Source organism: Oryctolagus cuniculus, chromosome 15 (assembly GCF_964237555.1).
Source record: "Oryctolagus cuniculus chromosome 15, mOryCun1.1, whole genome shotgun sequence".
Taxonomy (NCBI): Eukaryota; Metazoa; Chordata; class Mammalia; order Lagomorpha; family Leporidae; genus Oryctolagus; species Oryctolagus cuniculus.
Genome location: NC_091446.1, coordinates 601,184 through 621,289, shown reverse-complemented (window position 1 = coordinate 621,289; position 20,106 = coordinate 601,184). Strand labels below are relative to the sequence as shown.

General features: G+C 60.9%; 1 protein-coding gene across 8 annotated transcripts in view; it reads left to right on the top strand.

The window, feature by feature from the left end:
• The window catches only part of INPP5A (inositol polyphosphate-5-phosphatase A), a 157,129-nt gene that overhangs the window by 40,775 nt on the left and 96,248 nt on the right, over positions 1 to 20,106 (top strand). For 6 of the 8 annotated variants that reach the window (XM_070057048.1, XM_070057046.1, XM_070057050.1 and 3 more), the window contains exon 2: positions 15,873 to 15,914. In XM_070057048.1, the coding sequence (XP_069913149.1) occupies positions 15,873 to 15,914 (42 nt within the window). Of the gene's footprint in view, positions 1 to 8,713; positions 8,811 to 15,872; positions 15,915 to 20,106 lie in introns of those variants that run through there. The other 2 variants (XM_070057049.1, XM_070057051.1) reach the window with 2 other exon arrangements.

Sequence of the window (20,106 nt, the reverse complement as noted above, 5' to 3'; positions counted from 1 at the left end):
TTGCTGGCTGCCCTGGGTGCCCCCTCACTCTCTCCTTGCCCACCACCCTGGGTGTCCCCCTCTCTCCCTGCCCGCCGCCCTGGGTGTCCCCCTCACTCTCTCCCTGCCCGCTGCCCTGGGTGCCCCCCTCTCCTTGCTGGCTGCCCTGGGTGTCCCCCTCTCTCCCTGCCCGCTGCCCTGGGTGCCCCCCTCACTCTCTCCCTGCCTGCTGCCCTGGGCAGCTGCTTGGACACAGGTGCATCAGAGTGGCTCTCACTTCACAGCGAGCTCTCTGGGAGCTGGTTTCCTTTCCTCTCTGTCTCTCTCTGAAGTGCCCTTCATCAGGCAGGGATGTCTCCTGTTTCTGTGTAGCTGGCGACTTTCACCGCGGAGGAGCGGTGAATGTTGCCAAATGCCTGTTCTGTGCCTTGAAGCCCCCGTGGCTTTCCTCTCTGACTGTTGATTGGTGAGTGATGCTGTTTCTTTGTGTTAACCAAACTGGCGTCCGTCCGTGGATGGACCCTGCCTGGCTACGCTGTTTCCTTTTCTCTTTTCTGTGTGTTTCCTCTGGGGGGAGGGGCGTAGCGCAGAGCCTTGTGGTCCATGCTGCTGCGTCCAAGCCTGCCGTGTGGCAACTTTGAGTTTTGATTCTAACCCAATGCGCTGAAGAGAGACGTTTTCTTTCATAGTGAGCAGAGGCTTGCTTTGAGGGACAACAAGATTGAAGGAACGATGATTGTTTTAGAAGCTGTATTTAAGGATAATGTGCCCCGTCTCCCGAGTGGCGGGTTCGTGGGTGTGGCTCGTGTGTGGTCCCTCTGTGGCTGTGTCCTTTTCTCCACGGGCTGGCCCTGGTAAGTGGCCCTGCGGGGAGGTGCTGCTCACTTGGGCCTGGCACGGGGGCGATAAGCTCTGCCTCTGTGCAGCCATGTCTATTTCCATCGTAAAGTTCTGCTTGTTTTAAGAATGAAGTCACTCGAGCCAAGGCCCGTGGCCGGGTGCCCTCTCTGTCTGCCCTGTCCATCATCTCTTTGTGCCCTTGGCCTGAGCGGACACCCCTGCACTCTTGGCTCAATCCTTCCAGTGCCTGGCTTTGTCTTGTCAGGGTACACGCCCTGCTGTGGTCACTCTTCCACGCCGATGGCCTGTTCTCTGTGGGGGTTGGGGGGGTTCCCATCGGTTGTAGAGGAGCAGGCTCACCTCCTGGAGCTCTGGAGTGACCGCAGAGACCCTGCTGGTCTGGAGGAGTGTCCCACCCCGTGAGGCATGCGTGGGTGGGCTTGCTGGCCAGCACGGCCACTCCCTGGTCTTTCACGGGAAGCGGCAGGGTCTCTGGGTCTCCGCTGCCTCTGGCATTGTACCCATAGCCAGGGTTTGTCAGCAGCAGATCGGGGCGGCTGCCCCAAGGGGAGACGGGCGCAGTCCTTGAGGCCACTGGCGTGGAGCAAGAGCAGGCGCCCCGCGTGCTGCCTCCCAGAAATCGGCCCAGCTTCCTCCTTGTGCCTGACTTTGTGGGACGCTTGGTGGTGTCACTTGTCACCAAGGATTGGAGGCCACCACAGACAGCCTGCCGGGAGGGTGGCCAGCAGGGACATCGCTTTCTTCCATGCTTGTCAATTTTCCGAAAATCTCGGGAGAGAGTGAGATTGACTTGTGCGTTGGACAGAGCAGAGTGCAGGCACCCTGCAAGGCAGCAGCGCCCCCGTGGGAGAAGCAGCCGGGCCCCTGCCCAGGCCCTGGCACGCTTGTGCGTTTCTATTGCACGCCCGTCTGTCTTCTAGACACCAAGCCTGAAGCTTGAATTTCGAGGTGACTCTGTCATCCGTCGGCTTCACAGAGCGTCACGATCTCACCGTCCTCTGCCCCCTGGGCTCGCGCGTCGTCCTCACCCAGTCACACCAAGTCCTGTAGCACGGTGATCGCGCGTTTTATTCAGAGTGGTGGAGCCTCGGGTGTGCTGTGACTTTGTTTCTTTGTACTTTCTTTTTTGTATAAACACATTTTAACAGTGAAACAGGACTAGGATGAAGACAACAGCGAGTACATGACGTCAGCAAAGCTGGAGGAAGGAAGGAGATGAGCCCAGGGCAGCTCGGGGCCCGAGGAGCGGACGGGAGCAGAGGCCCAGGGACGGCGGGCCTGGTGGGTGGCAGAGGAGGGTCGCGGGTGCAGCACACACCCGGCTGGCACAGCGGTCACGGCTGCCACCAGCATGGCTGAGGAGCTCCTGGAACAGCCACAAACGTGGCCTGGCAGGGAATCCGTTGTCCAGGGGCCGGGGACAAGGTCCATACCCACGCCCCGCGGTCAGCCCTTGTTCTCTGTGGTCGTGCACCTGGGCAGGCGCCTGGAGGAAGTGCAGCCCTGTGCAGCCGATCCTGTGATGCGAATGCAGAGGCCTCTCGGGTGGGAACGTGCCGTGTCCAGGGCACCGTGGGGGCCGCGTTCTAGAAGAGGCTTTCCTGTAGGCCCCTCCCCCCCCCAGCCGAGGTGTGTGGCTTTCACAGAGGTTTGTTGCGGTGTGCGGTGACTGAGCTCCTTCCTCTCCTTGTTGAATTGGAGAGGAGGGGTCTCTGAGTCCCTCGGAGGAGGCTCCGCCACCTGCCTCCCACTTCCTGTCTGGCCGGGTCCTCGCAGCTCCTTCCTGGCACAGAGCCATGGAGGTGCGCCGCGCTCGCGACTCCTCAGATGCCAGTTTTCTGCAGGGGAAGCTTCCGGCCTTGCCGCCTGGTTTCGGTCGCATCCCAGAGCCCTCATTGCTGGCTCTGTTTAGAGTGACTGGCACCTGGCAGGTTGAGGTTTGTGCCTGGGTTTATTCCTGGCATTGTCATTGGCGATGGCTCCCCCGGGGTTGCCCCATCACCCCAGCTGACCCGCGTCCCCTTCTCATATGTGGGACACTGCCTCAGGACGCTCAGGGCTCCAGTGACATCAACCAAGGTCTGCACTAAGCCCAGGTTTCCAGCCCTACTCCTGCTCAAGTCCAGCTGTGCTGACCAGGAGAACTGGACTTACCTGATGCGTGAACCTGACCATGCTCTGGGAGCTGCAGAGAACCAGGTGTGGGGGTTCAGAAAGTGGGGCTCCTGGCCCCACCCCAGAGTCTCAGGAGGATGTGAAGCCACAGGGCCCCACGTGGTGTGGCCGAGGCAGGGGCCGTGGGGTGGGCGCTCCTGCCCTGCTGCAGGGGGACCAGTGGGCTCACCCCACCATCCCTGGGGGCCCTCGCGTCCCACGGCTGCCAAGCCCCCTCCCCATCTCTGCCAGGTGCCTGGACGGCATCGGCCCCTTCTGCCTCAGGGGTCTCAGGGGGTTTGTTCCTTTTTTCACTCTGGGTTTCTGGGGGGTGTCGCTCTGGTCCTGTTGTCACCAGTGCTCCTGCCTGTGAGACACTGTGGGCAGGAACCACTGACTGGAGCCTGGCTTCCCAGGCTGCCGTGGCCAGCGCTTGGCTCCCCTCTTGGGGCCAGCGCTTCCCTCGGAGAGCTTTCCTGACTCTCTCTCTCAGTCTTTTTGCTCTTTTTTCCTATCAAGTATGTTTTATATTTTCCTTGGCTTTTTAGTTTCTTAAGATACTTGGAAGATGAACTGTTTATCTGTGATTTGTGTCAAATATTTTCAACCACTTGACGTTTATCTTTGGATTTTGCCATGTTTTTCTTGCCTTGAAGCATTTTTCTTAATCGTGTCTGTCTCCTTGCCGTCCACACAAGCGTGATAAGTGAATGGGCGTGGGGTGGGCTGTCGTCACGCCGCACTGCCTGGACGCCTGACTTGGAGCCTTGGCTCTTGCTCCTGCCTCCGGCTTCCTGCTGGGAGGCGACAGGTGGTGACTGCAGTGCCTGGGTCCCTGCACCTGTGTGGGAGACCTGGATGGTGCTCCAGGCTCCTGGCTTCAGCCTGGCCGCCACGGGTGTTTGGGGGGTGACCCAGCAGGTGGCAGATCTCTCTGTCTCTCTTGACTTTTGCATAAATACAACACATAAAAATTCACTGTGGTTGAGCTTAATTCTTTTAAGAAATGCCTGGATTTGAGCCTGAGGATCGGCGGCCGTCTCGCTGCTGACAGCCACGCCGTGGGCTCGCCTCCTCAGGTCCAGTTTGTGTCTGTCCAGGAGCGACTTGGATGCCTTCTCTGATGAAGTCTGCACCCCGAAGAGTCGATCAGGGAGTTCCTCTCGGCCGCCTCGTGTGCTCGCACGCGCCTGTTCACATGCCCCGGCACTGCCTCCCTTCCGGCCGTTTCCCTCCCCCACTCCCTGCCGCGGCGCAGGCCATGCTGGAAGCAGTGGTCATCGCTGCCATGACCCCGGCCGTGGCAGGAGAGCTGGTGCTTCCCAGGAGGAAGGGCCGGGCTCCCGGGCAAGACCTGGACAGGCGGCCTGATGCTTCCGGGGGCGCTGCAGGCGAGACGTAGTGACAGTAGATTGCCAGTCACTGCAGCCGTGCCGTCAGCACAAGCCTGTAGGAGGGTTCCTGTATTTTGAATGCAAATCAAAAGAACGTTGTGTAAACCGTCAATTAAAATGTCAGCCGTTTGCTTGAAAACATCAGTGACGCTGTATTTGGTGAGGGGAGGGACAGACCGACCAGGTGCCACACAGCAGACCAGGGATGGCGAGGCCCTGTTGGGATGAAGGGGCCCTTGCTTGGGTCCTGCTGCAGGCAGGGTGGTGGGGGCTGCGTCCTCACGTGAGGCCCAAGGAGGCAGGGTCTGAGCCTGGCTGGCAGTACGGGTTCTCATGGCTGCAGGTGTCCAGGCTGCTGCCGACGGCCAGTGAGGCAGAGCCCTGTGTGTGGCATCGCTCTCTTCCCGCGCTCTGGAGAGCTCTCAGCAGGCCTGGCCTGCCTGCCGCCCTCCCGCTCGATTCACGGAGGTCCTGGGAGAAGGTGGGCCGACGGCTGTTCACGGAGGTCGTGGGTGCAGGTGGGCCGACGGCTGTTCGCGGAGGTCGTGGGTGCAGGTGGGCCGACGGCTGTTCGCGGAGGTCGTGGGTGCAGGTGGGCCGACGGCTGTTCACGGAGGTTGTGGGTGCAGGTGGGCCGCGATGCGTTCTGAGAGCCGCGGTTCATCTCTCACTTGTGCGTGCACTGCTAGGCTGGTCCCCTTACCAGGCGTTTCCCCACGTCAAAGTGTTCTCTCCACCCTGTGCTTGCTTGTTGAGAAGTTGTTGTGTTGCATGTCCATGTCCCGGTATTGTGTGTCCGTGTCCTGGTGTGGTTGTGTTGTGTGTCCGTGTCCTGATGTGGTGGTTGTGTTGTGTGTCCATGTGCTTGTGTGATGGTTGTGTTCTGTGTCCGTGTGCTGGTGTGGTGGTTGTGTTGCATGTCCGTGTGCTGGTGTGGTTGTGTTGCGTGTCCGTGTCCTGGTGTGGTGGTTGTGTTGGGTGTCCATGTCCCGGTGTGGTAGTTGTGTTGCGTGTCTGTGTGCTGGTGTGGAGGTTGTGTTGCATGTCCATGTGCTGGTGTGGTTGTGTTGCATGTCCGTGTCCTGGTGTGGTGGTTGTGTTGCATGTCCGTGTCCTGGTGTGGTGGTTGTGTTGCATGTCCGTGTCCTGGTGTGGTGGTTGTGTTGCGTGTCCGTGTGCTGGTGTGGTAGTTGTGTTGCGTGTCCGTGTCCTGGTGTGGTGGTTGTGTTGCATGTCCGTGTCCTGGTGTGGTGGTTGTGTTGTGTGTCCATGTGCTTGTGTGATGGTTGTGTTCTGTGTCCGTGTGCTGGTGTGGTGGTTGTGTTGCATGTCCGTGTGCTGGTGTGGTTGTGTTGCGTGTCCATGTCCTGGTGTGGTGGTTGTGTTGGGTGTCCATGTCCCGGTGTGGTAGTTGTGTTGCGTGTCCGTGTGCTGGTGTGGAGGTTGTGTTACATGTCCATGTGCTGGTGTGGTTGTGTAGCATGTCCGTGTCCTGGTGTGGTGGTTGTGTTGCGTGTCCGTGTGCTGGTGTGGTAGTTGTGTTGCGTGTCCGTGTGCTGGTGTGGTTGTGTTGCATGTCTGTTTCCTGGTGTGGTGGTTGTGTTGCGTGTCCGTGTCCTGGTGTGGTGGTTGTGTTGCATGTCCGTGTCCTGGTGTGGTGGTTGTGTTGCGTGTCCGTGTGCTGGTGTGGTAGTTGTGTTGCGTGTCCGTGTGCTGGTGTGGTTGTGTTGCATGTCTGTTTCCTGGTGTGGTGGTTGTGTTGCGTGTCCGTGTGCTGGTGTGGTAGTTGTGTTGCGTGTCCGTGTGCTGGTGTGGTGGTTGTGTTGCGTGTCCGTGTCCTGGTGTGGTGGTTGTGTTGCGTGTCCGTGTCCTGGTGTGGTGGTTGTGTTGCGTGTCCGTGTGCTGGTGTGGATGTGTTGCGTGTCCGTGTGCTGGTGTGGAGGTTGTGTTGCGTGTCCATGTGCTAGTGTAGCTGACCTCACTCATTTTGTCTGGCTTCTTTCTAGGTTCCCCCCGTCTGCGTTCTCTGGCTTCTGTAGTTCGAATGGGCTGTGCCTCTGTGGGTTTTTCGCGTTTACCCCGTGTGGTCTTCTCTGGGCTTCTGCGTCAGTGGCTGAGGTCATCCATTCCGGAAGTTTCTCAGGCGTTACTCAGCTGTCTCTGCCGCTCTCGGCTGCTCCTCCTCCTGGCCCCCACTGTGCCCGTGTGTGACGTCTTTGCAGATCCTCCTTGGAGGGCCTGTCCCGTGGGTTCTCTGCGTGCTGCTGCTCTCTGCGCCCACTCTGGGGGCTTCTGAGGCCGTCTCCGTGCTGCCCCCCCCAGCCATCAAGGGCAGCCGCAGCGCCACTGCTCGCTCCCTCCTGTTCTGTCTCGGGTCCCCGTCGCTCCGCCCCGTGGTGCTGCCTTGTGGCCGCGGCCCCCTCCGGCTCGGGGCGCAGGTGACCCCGCCCCCAGGTGACAGCTGCTCGCTCTGTGCCGCACGCGGGTCTCACGGCACCACGTGCTCTCCGTCCGCCCACCGTTCCTCCTCCCTCTTGCTGGGCCTCCTGACTTCTGTTGTGAGCTGTGTGGGCGGGCCTGGGCCTCTGTGCTGCGTCCACTGTCGCCGAGGGCGTGGAGGCTCTGCGTCCCTCCGGCGCCTTCGTTTCTGCCCCCTCAGCCCCCTTGGCCACGCCCTCACCTATGCTGGGCCCTGCTGGGCTGGAGGTGGGGTGCTGGGATCTGCAGACTCCTGGAGGCTGTGTCCTCCCCAGTGCCCCTCTCTTGGCTGAGATTGAGTGGGGGGCCATGTGAGTGGGGAGCCACGTGCGCGGGGAGCCACGTGCACGGGGAGCCACGTGAGCAGGGAGCGTCTCCCCGAGAGCAGCCAAGCCATGGCCCACTCACAGTGGCTTCCTGGTTGTCTCGCTGCTGGAGGCCAGAGAACCACACGTGCCTGTGAGGTGCCAGTGGTGAGGCCCCCAGAGTGCAGGGGCCCCATAAAATTGCAGCCCAGGACCTCATTCTCCCACCGGTCTGCACCCAGACTGCGCCTTGCTCCCGTGACCTCCGTGGCCCCCGTGGCCCTGCTGTGGTTGAGCAGAACCTGGGGGCTCCCCTGGGTGGGCTAGGGTAGGATTGCTTGGCCTTGACCATCCTCTGACAGGCCACTGGCTTCCAGTTGTTGGCTGCTTTCCTGTTAAGAGGCTAGAGGTCTGTGTGGGCTGTGTGTGTCCTGGCTTCCTTGGTGCAGTGTGGTTTTGTGGGCTGGTCAGCACGGGTTGTCGCGTGTCTTTGCTAATGCTGAGCTGTCCACGTGTTCGTGGAGTAGCGTGTGTGGTTGTGTGTGGTGTGCGGACTACCAGGTGTATATGCCAACATTATGTTTGTTTAGTAACAGGAACTTTATTTTCTGTGACTGAGAGCTGTGTTGTCTAATAACGCAGCCACTAACCACATGTGCCTGCAAATCAAATAAGACTTCCCGTGATCGAGTACAAACTCGGCCAGCGCGGCCTGGCGTGTGTGCATCACCTGCCACTCACAGCAGACGATTCCTGTGCAGGTGGAAGGTCTGCCCTAGGCACTGGCTGGGCAGTGACCACTGCATGTATGCACCCCCTTGTGTGCATGTGTGTGCCTTTACATGTATGAGCATGTGTGTCTCTATGAGTGTGCACGTCTACGTGTGTGTGAATGTGCATGTCTTTGCATGTGTATGTGAATATGTGTGTATGGGTGTGTCTTTACATATGTATGAATGTGCGTGTCTTTGCATGTGCATGAGTGTGTCTTTACTGTGTGAGTGTGTGCATGTTCATGTGAGGAGTGGAACGTGAGTGCCACACGCGGTGATTGCAGGCGTGCTCCAGGTCGGGAAGGAGGAGGCGGAAGCGTGGCCTCAGACCCTGCCGTGCTAGAGTCCGCTGTCTCTCTCCCTTCTCTGCTGAGAACCCTGGGGGCAGCTTGGCAGGACACTGGGAGTCGTCACGCTCTTCCTGGGGGTCCCCCGGGCCCCCGCAGGGTCGGTGGGAGAAACCCGGGCTGGCAGGCGTGCAGATTCCAAGGTTGTTGCCCGTGAGGACTGTGCTGTCCGTTTCATTCAGGCTTTGGACTCTGCGTGTCGGTGCGTGCCCGTGCTCAGTGGTGTTCTTACGGTCTGGCAAAGCATGCCTGATGCCCCTGTCGCCACGACGGCTGTTGGAGTTCCAGGCCTCTCCGCAGGGATGGTGCCGCGGTCTCATCACCCCTGCGCCGCGGCAGCAGCTGTTCCGACCTCCCGTCTGGAGCAGCCTGACGGAAATTTGAGACGCGGTGTCGCGGTGCAGAGCTGTTTCGAGTGGGTGCCGTCAGGACTGACTCCTGGAGACAGACTGGACATTTGGGAGGAGCAAGCGTTTCCCACGTCTCGCCAGTCACAGCGTGATCGTTTTACTCTGCAAGGTCAGGAGAAGGCTCTCGGCGTCACGGGGAAGTTGGCAGGGCATCCCGGCTGCCGTGGGCCAGGCTTGTCGCAGCACAGCCAGGCCAGATGACTGTCCTCCGTGGCTGGGGAGGCCCTGGCCGGAGCTGCTCTGGGAAAAGCTCACTCACGCGTTTTCGTCCTCGCAGGGGCAGCGTGGCCTGGCAGGCTTGTTTGGACAGGATGGGTGGCTCTCAGCCGAGGGTCCTGTTTTATAAGTGCTCTGGCATGTGTGTCCTTAAACCTTCATCTCTGCATGTGGTCTTGGCAGGAGGGCATGTCTGTGTGGGCACTTGCCATGTGCATATTGCGTGCACACATGTGTTCATGTATATGTGTGTTTGCACATGCGTACACATGTGCATATTGCATTCACTGCAATGTGCATCTATACACAAGCTGCAATGTGGATCTTCGTGTGTGTGTTGCATGTACGTGTGTGCACGTGTGTTGCATGCATGTGTGTGTGTGTGTGTGTGTGTAGATGTGCATTTGCTTGCATTTGGATGTTTGAATGTGTTTTATTTTGTGGATATTTAGGACCATGAGTGCAAACCTTTCTTTTTAATATACTATGTTTTTAAAAAATACTTAAAAAATTTTATTTGAAAGGCAGAGTTAGAAAGAGAGAGTGATTATCTTCCATCTGCTGAATCACTCCCCAAGTGGGCACAACAGCCAGGGCTGGGCCAGGCCAAATCCAGGAGCCAGGAGCTTCCTCTGTGTCTCCCACATTGGAGCAGGGCCCCAAGGACTTGGGCCATCTTCTACTGCTTTCCCAGGTGCATTAGCAGGAAGCAGGATCAGAAGTGGAGCAGGTGGGATTTGAACCTGGGCCCACGTGGAACGCTAGCACCACAGGCAGCAGCCCAACCCACCACGCCCAAAGCCAAGACAAAGCCTCTCCAGCATCTCATTGTCCTGCTGTTGCGCGCCCCTTTGCCCAGCAGGTCCTGGGAGGGTGCGTTTAGGTGTGCACAGGCATTGTCTGGACTTTCCACAGGGACTGACGGCGATCTGCTGCAGGGTGGCTGGCAATGTTTTGCATTTAGTTCATTGAAGAACTGTGGTTTGCTGTTAAAGTCTTAACATTCCACAATAGTAGAATATCAGTTTAATTTCAAGAAATTCTGTGTTTTCCCATACATCTTCAGGAATGTGTTAGGTTCTGTTGGGGTGGGGATAAATTTATATGCACAGTTTTGTTTTTTCTTAAGGCTTGTGTGCCCTTGGTGGCTGGCGTGTGGCGTGTGTGACATTGGTGGCTGGCGTGTGGCGTGTGTGCCCTTGGTGGCTGGCGTGTGGCGTGTGTGCCCTTGGTGGCTGGCGTGTGGCATGTGTGACATTGGTGGCTGGCGTGTGGCGTGTGTGCCCTTGCTGTGTTCTGCAGGGAACTGGGATTTTGTTCCATCCTTGTCAGACTGGGCTTATACTGGGCTTGACACTTTTTTTTTTAAAAGATTTATTTATTTATTTGAAACACAGAGTTACAGAGAGACAGAGGCAGAGAGAGAGAGAGGTCTTCCATTTGATGCTTCACTGCCCAGATGGCTGCAACAGCCGGAGCTGCACCGATCTGAAGCCAGGAGCTCCTTCCAGGTCTCCCACACGGGTGCAGGGGCCCAAGCACTTGGGCCATCTTCCACTGCTTTCCCAGGCCACAACAGAGAGCTGGATCAGAAATGGAGCAGCCGGGACTCAAACTGGCACCCATATGGGATACTGGCACTGCAGGCGGCGACTTTACCCACTGAGCCACAGTGCCGGCCCCTAAACTTTGATTCTTAACACATTGACAGTGAAGTGTGAGGCACGGCACATAGCTGGTTGGGTGGAGCTGCCAGCAGGTTTAGAAGTGCCCTTCCCTGGCGGAGTGTGGCAACACGCACACAGTGGGCAACTGGTCTCGCACACCTGAGGTGTGTGGCTCACACGTGTAGCACTCACCACTGTCCCTCCCCAGAGTGCCTCACCTCCCGGCACTGACATCTGTCCCCACGCCCCCGCCAGCCCCTCCACCCCATTCTGCCTGTGCGTTTGGTGGCCCTGGGAGCCTCAGGCACCGTGTGGCTGGGCTGGTTCTGCTCCTGGTTTTTGAGAGCTGCTCTCTGTTCCATAGCGGCCTCCCTGCCGACGGGCACCAGACCCGGTCTCTCCTGACACTGGCAGATTTGGTTTTGTTGGTTTTGTGTGAAAGCCGCAGTCGTGGGGTGGTTTCTCGGGCTTGCACCTGCATTGGTAGTGGTGGTGATCGTCTCTCGGGTGCTGACCGGCCGTTGTGGTGCTCGCGGACAGAACGTCTGTCGGGCCTGCTTCCTGGTCAGGTTGTCGTCTGCGTTACTGAGTCGTAGGAATTTGTAGGTTGGCTACCGCTGCCTCACCACGCCATCTGCGCCCATGAGCACGCCGGTCACCGGCTGCCCTCCGTGTTCTCAGTGAGGGGCTGTACCAGACACGCCGAGAACTCAGCCTGAGTTCCTTCGCGCCTTACTGAAGAGGAGCCACTGCGTGAAGGCCTGGCTCCCCTCTCCTGGGTACCAAACATTGTCGGGAAGCATGCGTCACACCGGTGTCCCCAGGTGACGGCTGTGGTCGCCAAGGGCAGTGCTGGGGACTCCCCCGGAGAGCCGCAGTGGTCAGCGCCGCCTTCCTGCCCCGAACGGCTGAACTGCTGAGCTGGCACGGCGGGAACTTGTGACCCTGAGGTCGGTGCTCATTGGTGCCAGCGGCAGGACGGACGGGCTGTGCGGGCGGAGAGCACAGCGTCTCAGCAGTTTGATGCAGGCTTGCTCTCTGCCACGTCCTTGCACCCCTGCTGCCAGCGCTGGTCCTGACTTCCTGGGCAGGGCGCCGCCCACCGTGGGCTGTGGGTGTCCGGGCTCGCAGCCAGCCTTGTGTGTTGCTTTTGTAGGGACTGCCATCGCCTCTGCAGGCTGAGTCCTTTTGCTTCTGGTGGGTTTGTGTCCGGATCCGCCTGTCCGGTCCCTGCTCCCGCCCTGCCTTTCCCAGGAAGCACTTTGTGTTCCTCCGTGCTGCTGTTCGCGCAGGGCGGAGAAAGCGTGGCCCCTTTGTCGTGTTGCTGCCGGAGAGCCCCCGTCTGTGTTCCTCCGTGCTGCTCTGTTGGGGTTGGGAGAGCAGTGTCGTGATTTGTTCTGTCCACGTCTCCGTGCCAGATGTCTGAAGTGGCCGAGAAGTTTCATCGTCCTCTTGAGAGTCTCCTGCCAGGGCCTGGGACGCTGGGGCTGAGATGATCCTGGGGGCAGGGAGAGCCCAGGATGTCGCTTATATGGGGGTGGACTGTCCCAGAAATGCTCGGTGACCCCAGGAAACCAGACAGTGGAGCTGAGAGCAGAGGAGGTGGGGGCCCGTGTGTGGCTGTTGAGGAGCTGGAAAGAGGGTACAGAGGCCCTGGGGTCAGAGGGCAGAGGTTGTCAGCAACCCCTAGGTCTCCTGAGGATCGCTGTGCGGCAGGTCTGCGCGTGGATGGGGGTGGAGCTGGGAGCTGGGAGCTGGAGGCCGGGGTGTGGGCACCCTGATGGGAGAGGCGGCTGAGCGATGGGGACAGTGGTGGGAGGAGCTGGCTGCCGCGCTGTGGGCTCTGAGGGGCTGTGTGACGTCCAGCTGGCTCTGGCGGCAGGGTGCCATCTTCGCTGGACAGCAGCTAGAGGCCCTCAGCTGGGCACCTGGATTGCAGGGGATGAGGGCGCGGCAGTGAGGCCTGGCAGCCAGGCATAAGGCAGCCAGAGCAGCCTAGGACACGCGTCAGCAGGAGCCACGGTTGGCTGGAGAGGCCAACCGGAAACGGCCCCTGAGCTGGGCCTCCCGCTGGCCCCCTGGCGAGCAAGGCCTGTGTTCTGAACTCACGGCTTCTTGGTCAGGACTTGCGGTTCTTGCTTTACGGCCGGAGTGTGCAGGAGGATGCAGCTTTGTTTAAACTCTTCCCAGCACTGTCTGGATTTATAATTCAGCCACTCCATGGCCAGCCCCAGCAAGGGTGGTGGTGCTGACCGCCATGAGGGGCACGGAGCTGGACTTGGGGAGCACGGAACTGAGGCTGTGTCTCTGGGGTCCCTCCTTGGCAGGGGCCGCCCTCTGGGGCTAGGAGAGGCCCTGCTCTGGAGCGTGCACTGTCCCATTTCTGACCCATTCCCTCGACGGGGTGGGAGTTGAATATGAGGCCAGCTAATAAGCAGGTGGATTTTCTGGGACAAGCCAGAGCTGTGGGGGTCCCAGTCAGTGTGTGCTGCCGCTGGACGTGCATGGATCACCTTCCTCCTTCTTGGGGCTCTGTGGGTCAAGGGAGAGGCCCTGGAAACGTGTGGGCTGGGTGGGCAGAACGGGAGCTGGGGCTGCCAGGCTGCCTGGCGCACTGGGCTGAAGAGCAAGGCAGTGGCCTGTGTGCGTGCGTACGAGCACGTGTGGGCTGGGGGCCGTGCGTCGGCAAGGACCAGATTCTGAGCTCCGCGCTGGCTGTGCTGCTCAGTCAGGGCTGAGCCGGGCATGTGGCCGAGGACGCCGGCGCCTGGCAGGGCCCTGGCTGAGCAGGTGCAGCCCGCGGGCCTCTTGCTCGTCTGGTGCCTTGGGTCCCACGTCTGCTGAGTAGCGTGGCCCGTCCCCTCTCCTCATGTCCACACGCTGCAGAGGGCTGGTGTCGGCTGAGTCCTGCCGCAAGTGTGAAGCGCGGCTTGGCCGGCCCAGCTTAGCTCCCGCTCAGGGTCCTGCAGGCCTGCTGTTTCCTGCATCTGTTTCAAGGGGAGGCAGAACTCGGGTTCCTGACACCTGATTGTCCGTGTGCAGTCGGGTACGGCCTGCTCCTGCCTGCTGGCTCCAGGGCCCTATGCTGAGTCACGGGGTCTCCTGTGACCCGGGGTTGTTCCTGCAAGGTGGCAGTGTAGCCAGCAGGGACAGCCAGCTGGTGCGAGCTCGGGCGCTCCTGGGACGAGGGCTCCGAGCCAGTGCCCTGTGGAGGCTTGCTCCTGGGGGCAGCTGCAGCTCAGGTGTGAGAGGCAGAGGCAGAGGGAGAGGGAGAAAACTCTTGTCTGCTGGTTCACTCCTCAGATGCCCACAATGACCAGGGCCTGAAGCCAGGAGTGGGGAACTCAGCCCTGTGGGTGGCAGGGCCCCGAATACTCGCACCATCACTGCTGCGTCCCGGGGGTGTGTCCACAGGAGGCAGAGTCAGGAGCTGGAGCCAGGGGTCGCATCCAGGCACCCTGGTGTGGGAAGCGCGTGTCTCTCAGCACCAGGGCAGAACCACCCCGCAGCTCAGCCTGGCTCCAGCAGCCTGAGAAGGGGAGGTGCGTGGGGTTTGCCGTGGACCTCCGAGCCCTTGCCAGCTGGGCCGCACCAGCCCCAGTGAGGCTGTAGCTGCAGCACTCTCGGCGGCGGGGGGGTGTTGGCTGACGTCGGAGAGGCCTCAGGTTGGGCCGACAGGAAGCTCCGACAGGTGGAGCCCAGCTTCTCTGGAGCAGGGGCTTCCTCAACCTGGCCGCTGTCGCTGACGGTCGAGCGTTGACTCAGGGAGCCCCCTGCTGCAAGGTCACAGCGGCCTTCACGTCCCCCTGTCTGCCCGCCTGTCCTTGGCTTCCACGGTGGTCCAGCCCGGCTCGGTGGGGAAGGGGTGGCTCCTCTCACTGGCCGGGCTCCTGACTGCAGTCCATGGGCTGTTCTCTGTCTTTCCGTGATCGTGGGGTGCGAGAGGTCCTCCCTGCCCCAGCGCGGGTGTGGACAGCAGCAGTTGGGGCACAGGCAGCCTGGGCCCGGGGCAGGGAGGCCGAGCCCCCGACACAGACGTGCCTGTCTGTGGGTGCTGGGGCAGCTCCTGTGTTTGGTTCTTGTGAGTGTCTATGTGCAGCAGGTGCTGTTGGCTGTCCTGGGCAAGGGCTGCTGGGTCTGAGGAAACCCCAGGCTGGCATTTTAAGGAGGCCACAGTGGGTACCCGCTTCACATCCCCCGGGATAGTAGGGACATCTCGTCTCTGGCCCTGTGTGGCCTTGCGCTGTGGGTCTCCCGAGTTGCTGGTGGCATTGAGCATCCTGTGTGTGCTTGCAGCCTGTCCTTGGTGCTGTCCCCCGCTGCCCAGTGACCATCTCAGTGACCTGATCCGCGTGTCCATGCCATGTGCACTGCCTTCTGTGAGTCACTCAATGACCACATCAGCGGCTGTGCTCTGGCCGTCTGCTCTAGGGATAAGGGCACCGCCGTCCACGCCCACAAGTTAGCGTCCTGCCTGTCACTGTCCACCCCTACTGTGGGCCTGTCCTGCCTGCCATTGTCCACCCCTACCGTGGGCCTGTCCTGCCTGCCACTGTCCACCCCTGCTGTGGGGGCCTGTCCTGCCTGCCACTGTCCACCTCTCCGTGTGGCTGTCCCCTCCACGGTGTCCACGCTGTGTGCTTTCTTGCTCCCTGGCTCCTCTCAGGCTCCTCACACTTGGTCTCATTGGGCTGTGGTGCCCTTGTGGGAGCTGGGGGGCAGCCAGGGAGGGCAGCGGGACCTCGGCCTGTGCCCCCTCCATGATAAGCAGGGCGTTGTCAGGGCTGAGCTTTGCTCACCGGGGTCCTGACTGGGAGCTTCCTGGGGGGCATGTGTGCAGCAGCGTGGGAGTGTCTGGGTAGGACTGCCTCTGTGGCCAGCCCCTCTGCCGCCGCCCCCCTCAGTAGGACCTGCCCACACTGGAAAGCATGGCTCTGGGTCCCTTGAGGTGGCCGTGGCCCAGGAGTGGCCTCTCGCTGGGCAGGTGGTTACTTTGTGTGCTCTCTGGACCCTGGGAGACATCCAGAGTAGAGCGCAGTGGGGAAGGGGGCTGCGGGTGGGGAGGGGGCTGCGGGTGGGATCCAGTGTGCTGCCTGCCCTGGGCCAGCAGAGGTTCCCCTTGCTCCACCTCCTGTCACAGGATGAGCTGCAATGTGCCGCCCAGGGGGAGGGTCCCTCGGGGGAGTGGGGGCCCGTCCAGTCGGGGTGTCCCCTGGGGCTCCCAGGGAGGCCTCTGAGTTCTGGGGCCCTGCAGTGGTCTGACTGCCTTTTCTCTTCTTGATTTACAGCCAGAAAACCTGCAGAAGAACTGGCTTCGGGAGTTCTACCAGGTAAGCGCTGTGGGAGCCCCTTCCCAGCACTCCCTGCGGGGTCTCCCGTGCTGTTCCTCGTGACTGTGACGTCGGGTCCGGGCGTCGTCACGCGTGGCTGTGCTGAGGGGCCCCCACCCCACCCCACCCCCGCTGATCCAGGTTCAGGTGGGGTGGGGCAGCGATGGCGCTTGTCCATGTGCATTTCTGAGGGCCTGGAGGGGCCCCTGGGGGAGCGTGGCTCTGGGCAGGGACAGTGCCTGGGGGAGCCGTGGCTCTGGGCAGGGACAGTGCCTGGGGGAGCCGTGGCTCTGGGCAGGGACAGTGCCTGGGGGAGCCGTGGCTCTGGGCAGGGACAGTGCCTGGGGGAGCCGTGGCTCTGGGCAGGGACAGTGCCTGGGGGAGCCGTGGCTCTGGGCAGGGACAGTGCCTGGGGGAGCCGTGGCTCTGGGCAGGGACAGTGCCTGGGGGAGCCGTGGCTCTGGGCAGGGACAGTGCCAGGCGGGGCCTGAGGCTTCCAGGCAGTGGCCACTGCCTCCCAGGCCCTGCTGGCTGAGTGTCTCGGGTGCCGGGGACGTCACTGGGGCTGGGAAGGCGACTCCCTGCCTTCCCGCGTGTCCCGTCAGGAGGTGATGGGTGTCACGTGGTCCTGTGGCTGAGTCTGTGAGGGCCGGGGTGATGTGGTGATGGCACGAGAGGCCACCCTGCAGAGCTGCCATGCAGCAGGCCTGGTGGCTGAGCAGCCCGGCGTGCGCGGGTCCGAGGGGCCCTGTGACTGCAGGGAGGGTGGAGAGGGGAGAGTCCACCCTGCGTCTCGGTGTTTTCCTTCTGGTCCTCCTGAAAGCCAGCTGCTGCCTCTTCCCTGCTTTCATTCTGTAACCCTTCTGTCTGTGGAGGCAGGCGAGCCTCGGCGAAGCCCAGGCAGGCCGGCCGGGAGAAGCCCCAGCTGCCCTGTGACCTGCCCCTTCACGCTTCCCTCCCTGCGTCCTCACCCCACTGCACACGCATGCTCACGCACACATGCCCATCCCCTCACACCCCCACTCCCCCACACGTGCACACACATGTGTACACGCCCACTCCCCCACACATGCACACACATGCCCACACACACATGCACACACATGCCCAGCCCCACACATGCACACACACACCCCTTACACATGTGCACACACACCCCCACACATGTGCACACACACGCACACCCCATACATGCACACACATGCCCACCCCCACACATGTGCACATACACCCCCACACATGTGCACACACACACACACCCATGCACATACCCACCCCCACACATGTGCACACATACCCACCCCCTTACACATGTGTACACACACACCCCACACGTGCACACATACCCACCCCCCCACACGTGCACACATACCCACCCCTTACACATGTGCACACATACCCACCCCCTTACACATGTGCACACACACACCCCTTACACATGTGCACACACACACACACCCCACACACGTGCACGCACACGCCCACCCCCCACACCCCCCACATGTGCACACATACCCACCCCCACACATGTGCACACATACCCACCCCCCCACACGTGCACACACACACCCTCTTACACATGTGAACATCCACACACCCACCTACCCCTACACATGTGCACACACACACCCCTTACACATGTGCACACACCCACCTACCCCTACACATGTGCACACATACCCACCCCCTACACGTGCACACACACCCTCTTACACATGTGCACACACACACACCTATTCACACACACACACCCCACACACGTGCACACACATGCCCCCCCACATGCCCGCTCCCCCACACGTGCACACACACATGCCCCCCACATGCGTGTACACACATGTACACACACACAAATGCCTAGCCGCCTGCTGTGTGGGCCTGCTAGCGGTATTGGCGTTGGATGAGTAGGAAATGGGCTGTCCAGGGGTTTCCCTCTCCCAGTGCTGAGACCTGAGCGAGTGCTGCTGGCCATGTCTGCGGGTGAGGTGCACGGAGGCCAGCATCCAGTCCACCTGGGTGGTCTGGACGTGGCCTCCGTGGGACCTGTGTGCCAGAGCCGCCCATACATGGGGTGCTCTTTGGTGTCTCTGAGGGCGGCTGCACAGGGGTGGAGAGGGGTCCCTCAGTCTCTGTCCCATGTTCATGAAAGTCATGTCTGCTGGGCACTGGGCTTGATGTGGGGTGGGAGGAAGCAGGTCCCAGGGGTGTCCTTAGTGAGGTGGGGCTGGCAGGTGGCTGCTGTGAGTCTGGTGTTAGCGGACAGTCTCAGGTGAGACTTGGGTCTTACTTCCACGTCTGTTCCTGCCTAGTCTCTGGCCCACTCGGGTGGAAGCTGAGAGGAGATGCAGTGTTCCTGAGCTCTGCAGGACCAACCTTGGCTGGGGCTTGGCTTCCCAGCCGGGGCATCGCTGTGTCCCTGGCCTGAGTTACTTCCAGGGATTGGAGAGGCTTGTGCCCTTCTCCCCCACCTGCCTGGCCTTATGAGGGACCCTTGGTTGGGAGGCTCTGGGTGAGTGGCAGGTGCAGGTAGGTCTCCCAGCTGCCTCAGTTTATTTTAATTTTGGCAATAATGTCTGCAGCTTAAGGTATAGCTTTGTTTGTTGTGGTTTTGTTTTGGTTTGGTTTTTTGACAAGCAGAGTGGACAGTGAGAGAGAGAGAGACAGAGAGAAAGGTCTTCCTTTTGCCGTTGGTTCACCCTCCAATGGCCACCGCGGCCGGCGCACCGCACTGATCTGATGGCAGGAGCCAGGTGCTTCTCCTGGTCTCCCATGGGGTGCAGGGCTCAAGCACCTGGGCCATCCTCCACTGCACTCCCTGGCCACAGCAGAGAGCTGGCCTGGAAGAGGGGCAACCGGGACAGAATCCGGCGCCCCGACCGGGACTAGAACCTGGTGTGCTGGCGCCGCAAGGTGGAGGATTAGCCTAGTGAGCCACAGCGCCGGCCGGTTTTGCTTTGTTTTAAAAATTTGTTTTATTTATTTGAAAGGCAGAGTTACAGAGAGGGAGAGACAGAACTTCTGTCTGCTGGTTCACTTCTCAGGTGGCCACAGTAGTCAGGGTTGGGCCAGGCAGAAGCCAGGAGCCAGGAGCAAAGAGCTTTATCCGGGTCTCCCATGTGGGTGCAAAGGCCCAAGCACTTGGGCCATCTTCCATCTTCCAGGTGCATTGGCAGGGAGCTGGATTGGAAGTGGAGCAGCCGGGCCCTGCCTGGAGCATGGCACCGCAAGCCTCAGCAACCGGAGCTTGTGTGCCCGGTGCCTTGGTGGCCGCAGCCCACGTGCCTGGTGGCAGGGGCCAGGGACGGAAGAGAAACCAGAGCTTGCAGCCTGGGGTTCAGCTGGGGGTAGCAGAGGTGCACGGCTGCTAGGTCTGCTCTTGGTGTCCTTGGAATCCTAGCGTCCCCATCACACACTTCCTTTGTTTTCCAAAATGGCCTTGAGCACAGCCTTGGTGGGGAAGGGAGCCAGGTCCGCCCTTCCTGCTTTTCTGTGCCCTGGAGCCCATCACAGACCACTGTCTGTCCATCGGGAGAGCCGAGGAACCTCTGGGGCTCTGGACGTGGCTGTGTGCTAGGGAGTGTGGCCCAGGTGCACTGCCTGGCTCTGGCCCTGGCTTGTGCCCGTCCTGCCTGCCCCCCAACCCCAGCTCCTCACGTCAGACTCAGGGACACGTGGCCGGTGAGCCCAGAGCTCTCCCATGCTGGGAGGACTTGGGCCTGAACGAAGGAGCTGTGGTTGGAGTGCTTGTGTCCCCCATGTCCTGCCCCCAAGGGCCGGTGTTGGAGGTGACGAGGTCGACTAGAGGAGAGGCGGGAGCTGAGGTGCCCTCCCTGCACGGGGAGGGTGCAGCAGGCCTGGATCTGTGCCTGCCCCTGGGCCAGGAGTGCAGGTCTGCAGCCTGAGCCCCAAGGTGGGGATGTGTTAGGGCAGCCCAGGCTAACAACACACCAGGGACTTGGCCAGACTCACAGGGGTGGGCCGTGGCCTTCCACAGATGGGGGCAGGGATGCACGCATGTAGCCTGAGCCCCAAATCCAGGCCTGGAGCAATCCTGCCTGCCTGGAGGGCATCCCTGTCTTCCCTCTCGAGTGTGGCCACGTCACACCCTCCCCAGCAGCCCTGGACACTGGCTGTGAGCAGATGTGGCTCTGGGTGCTGGGGGCGTGGCTGCCAGGTACCGACTCCTGATGCT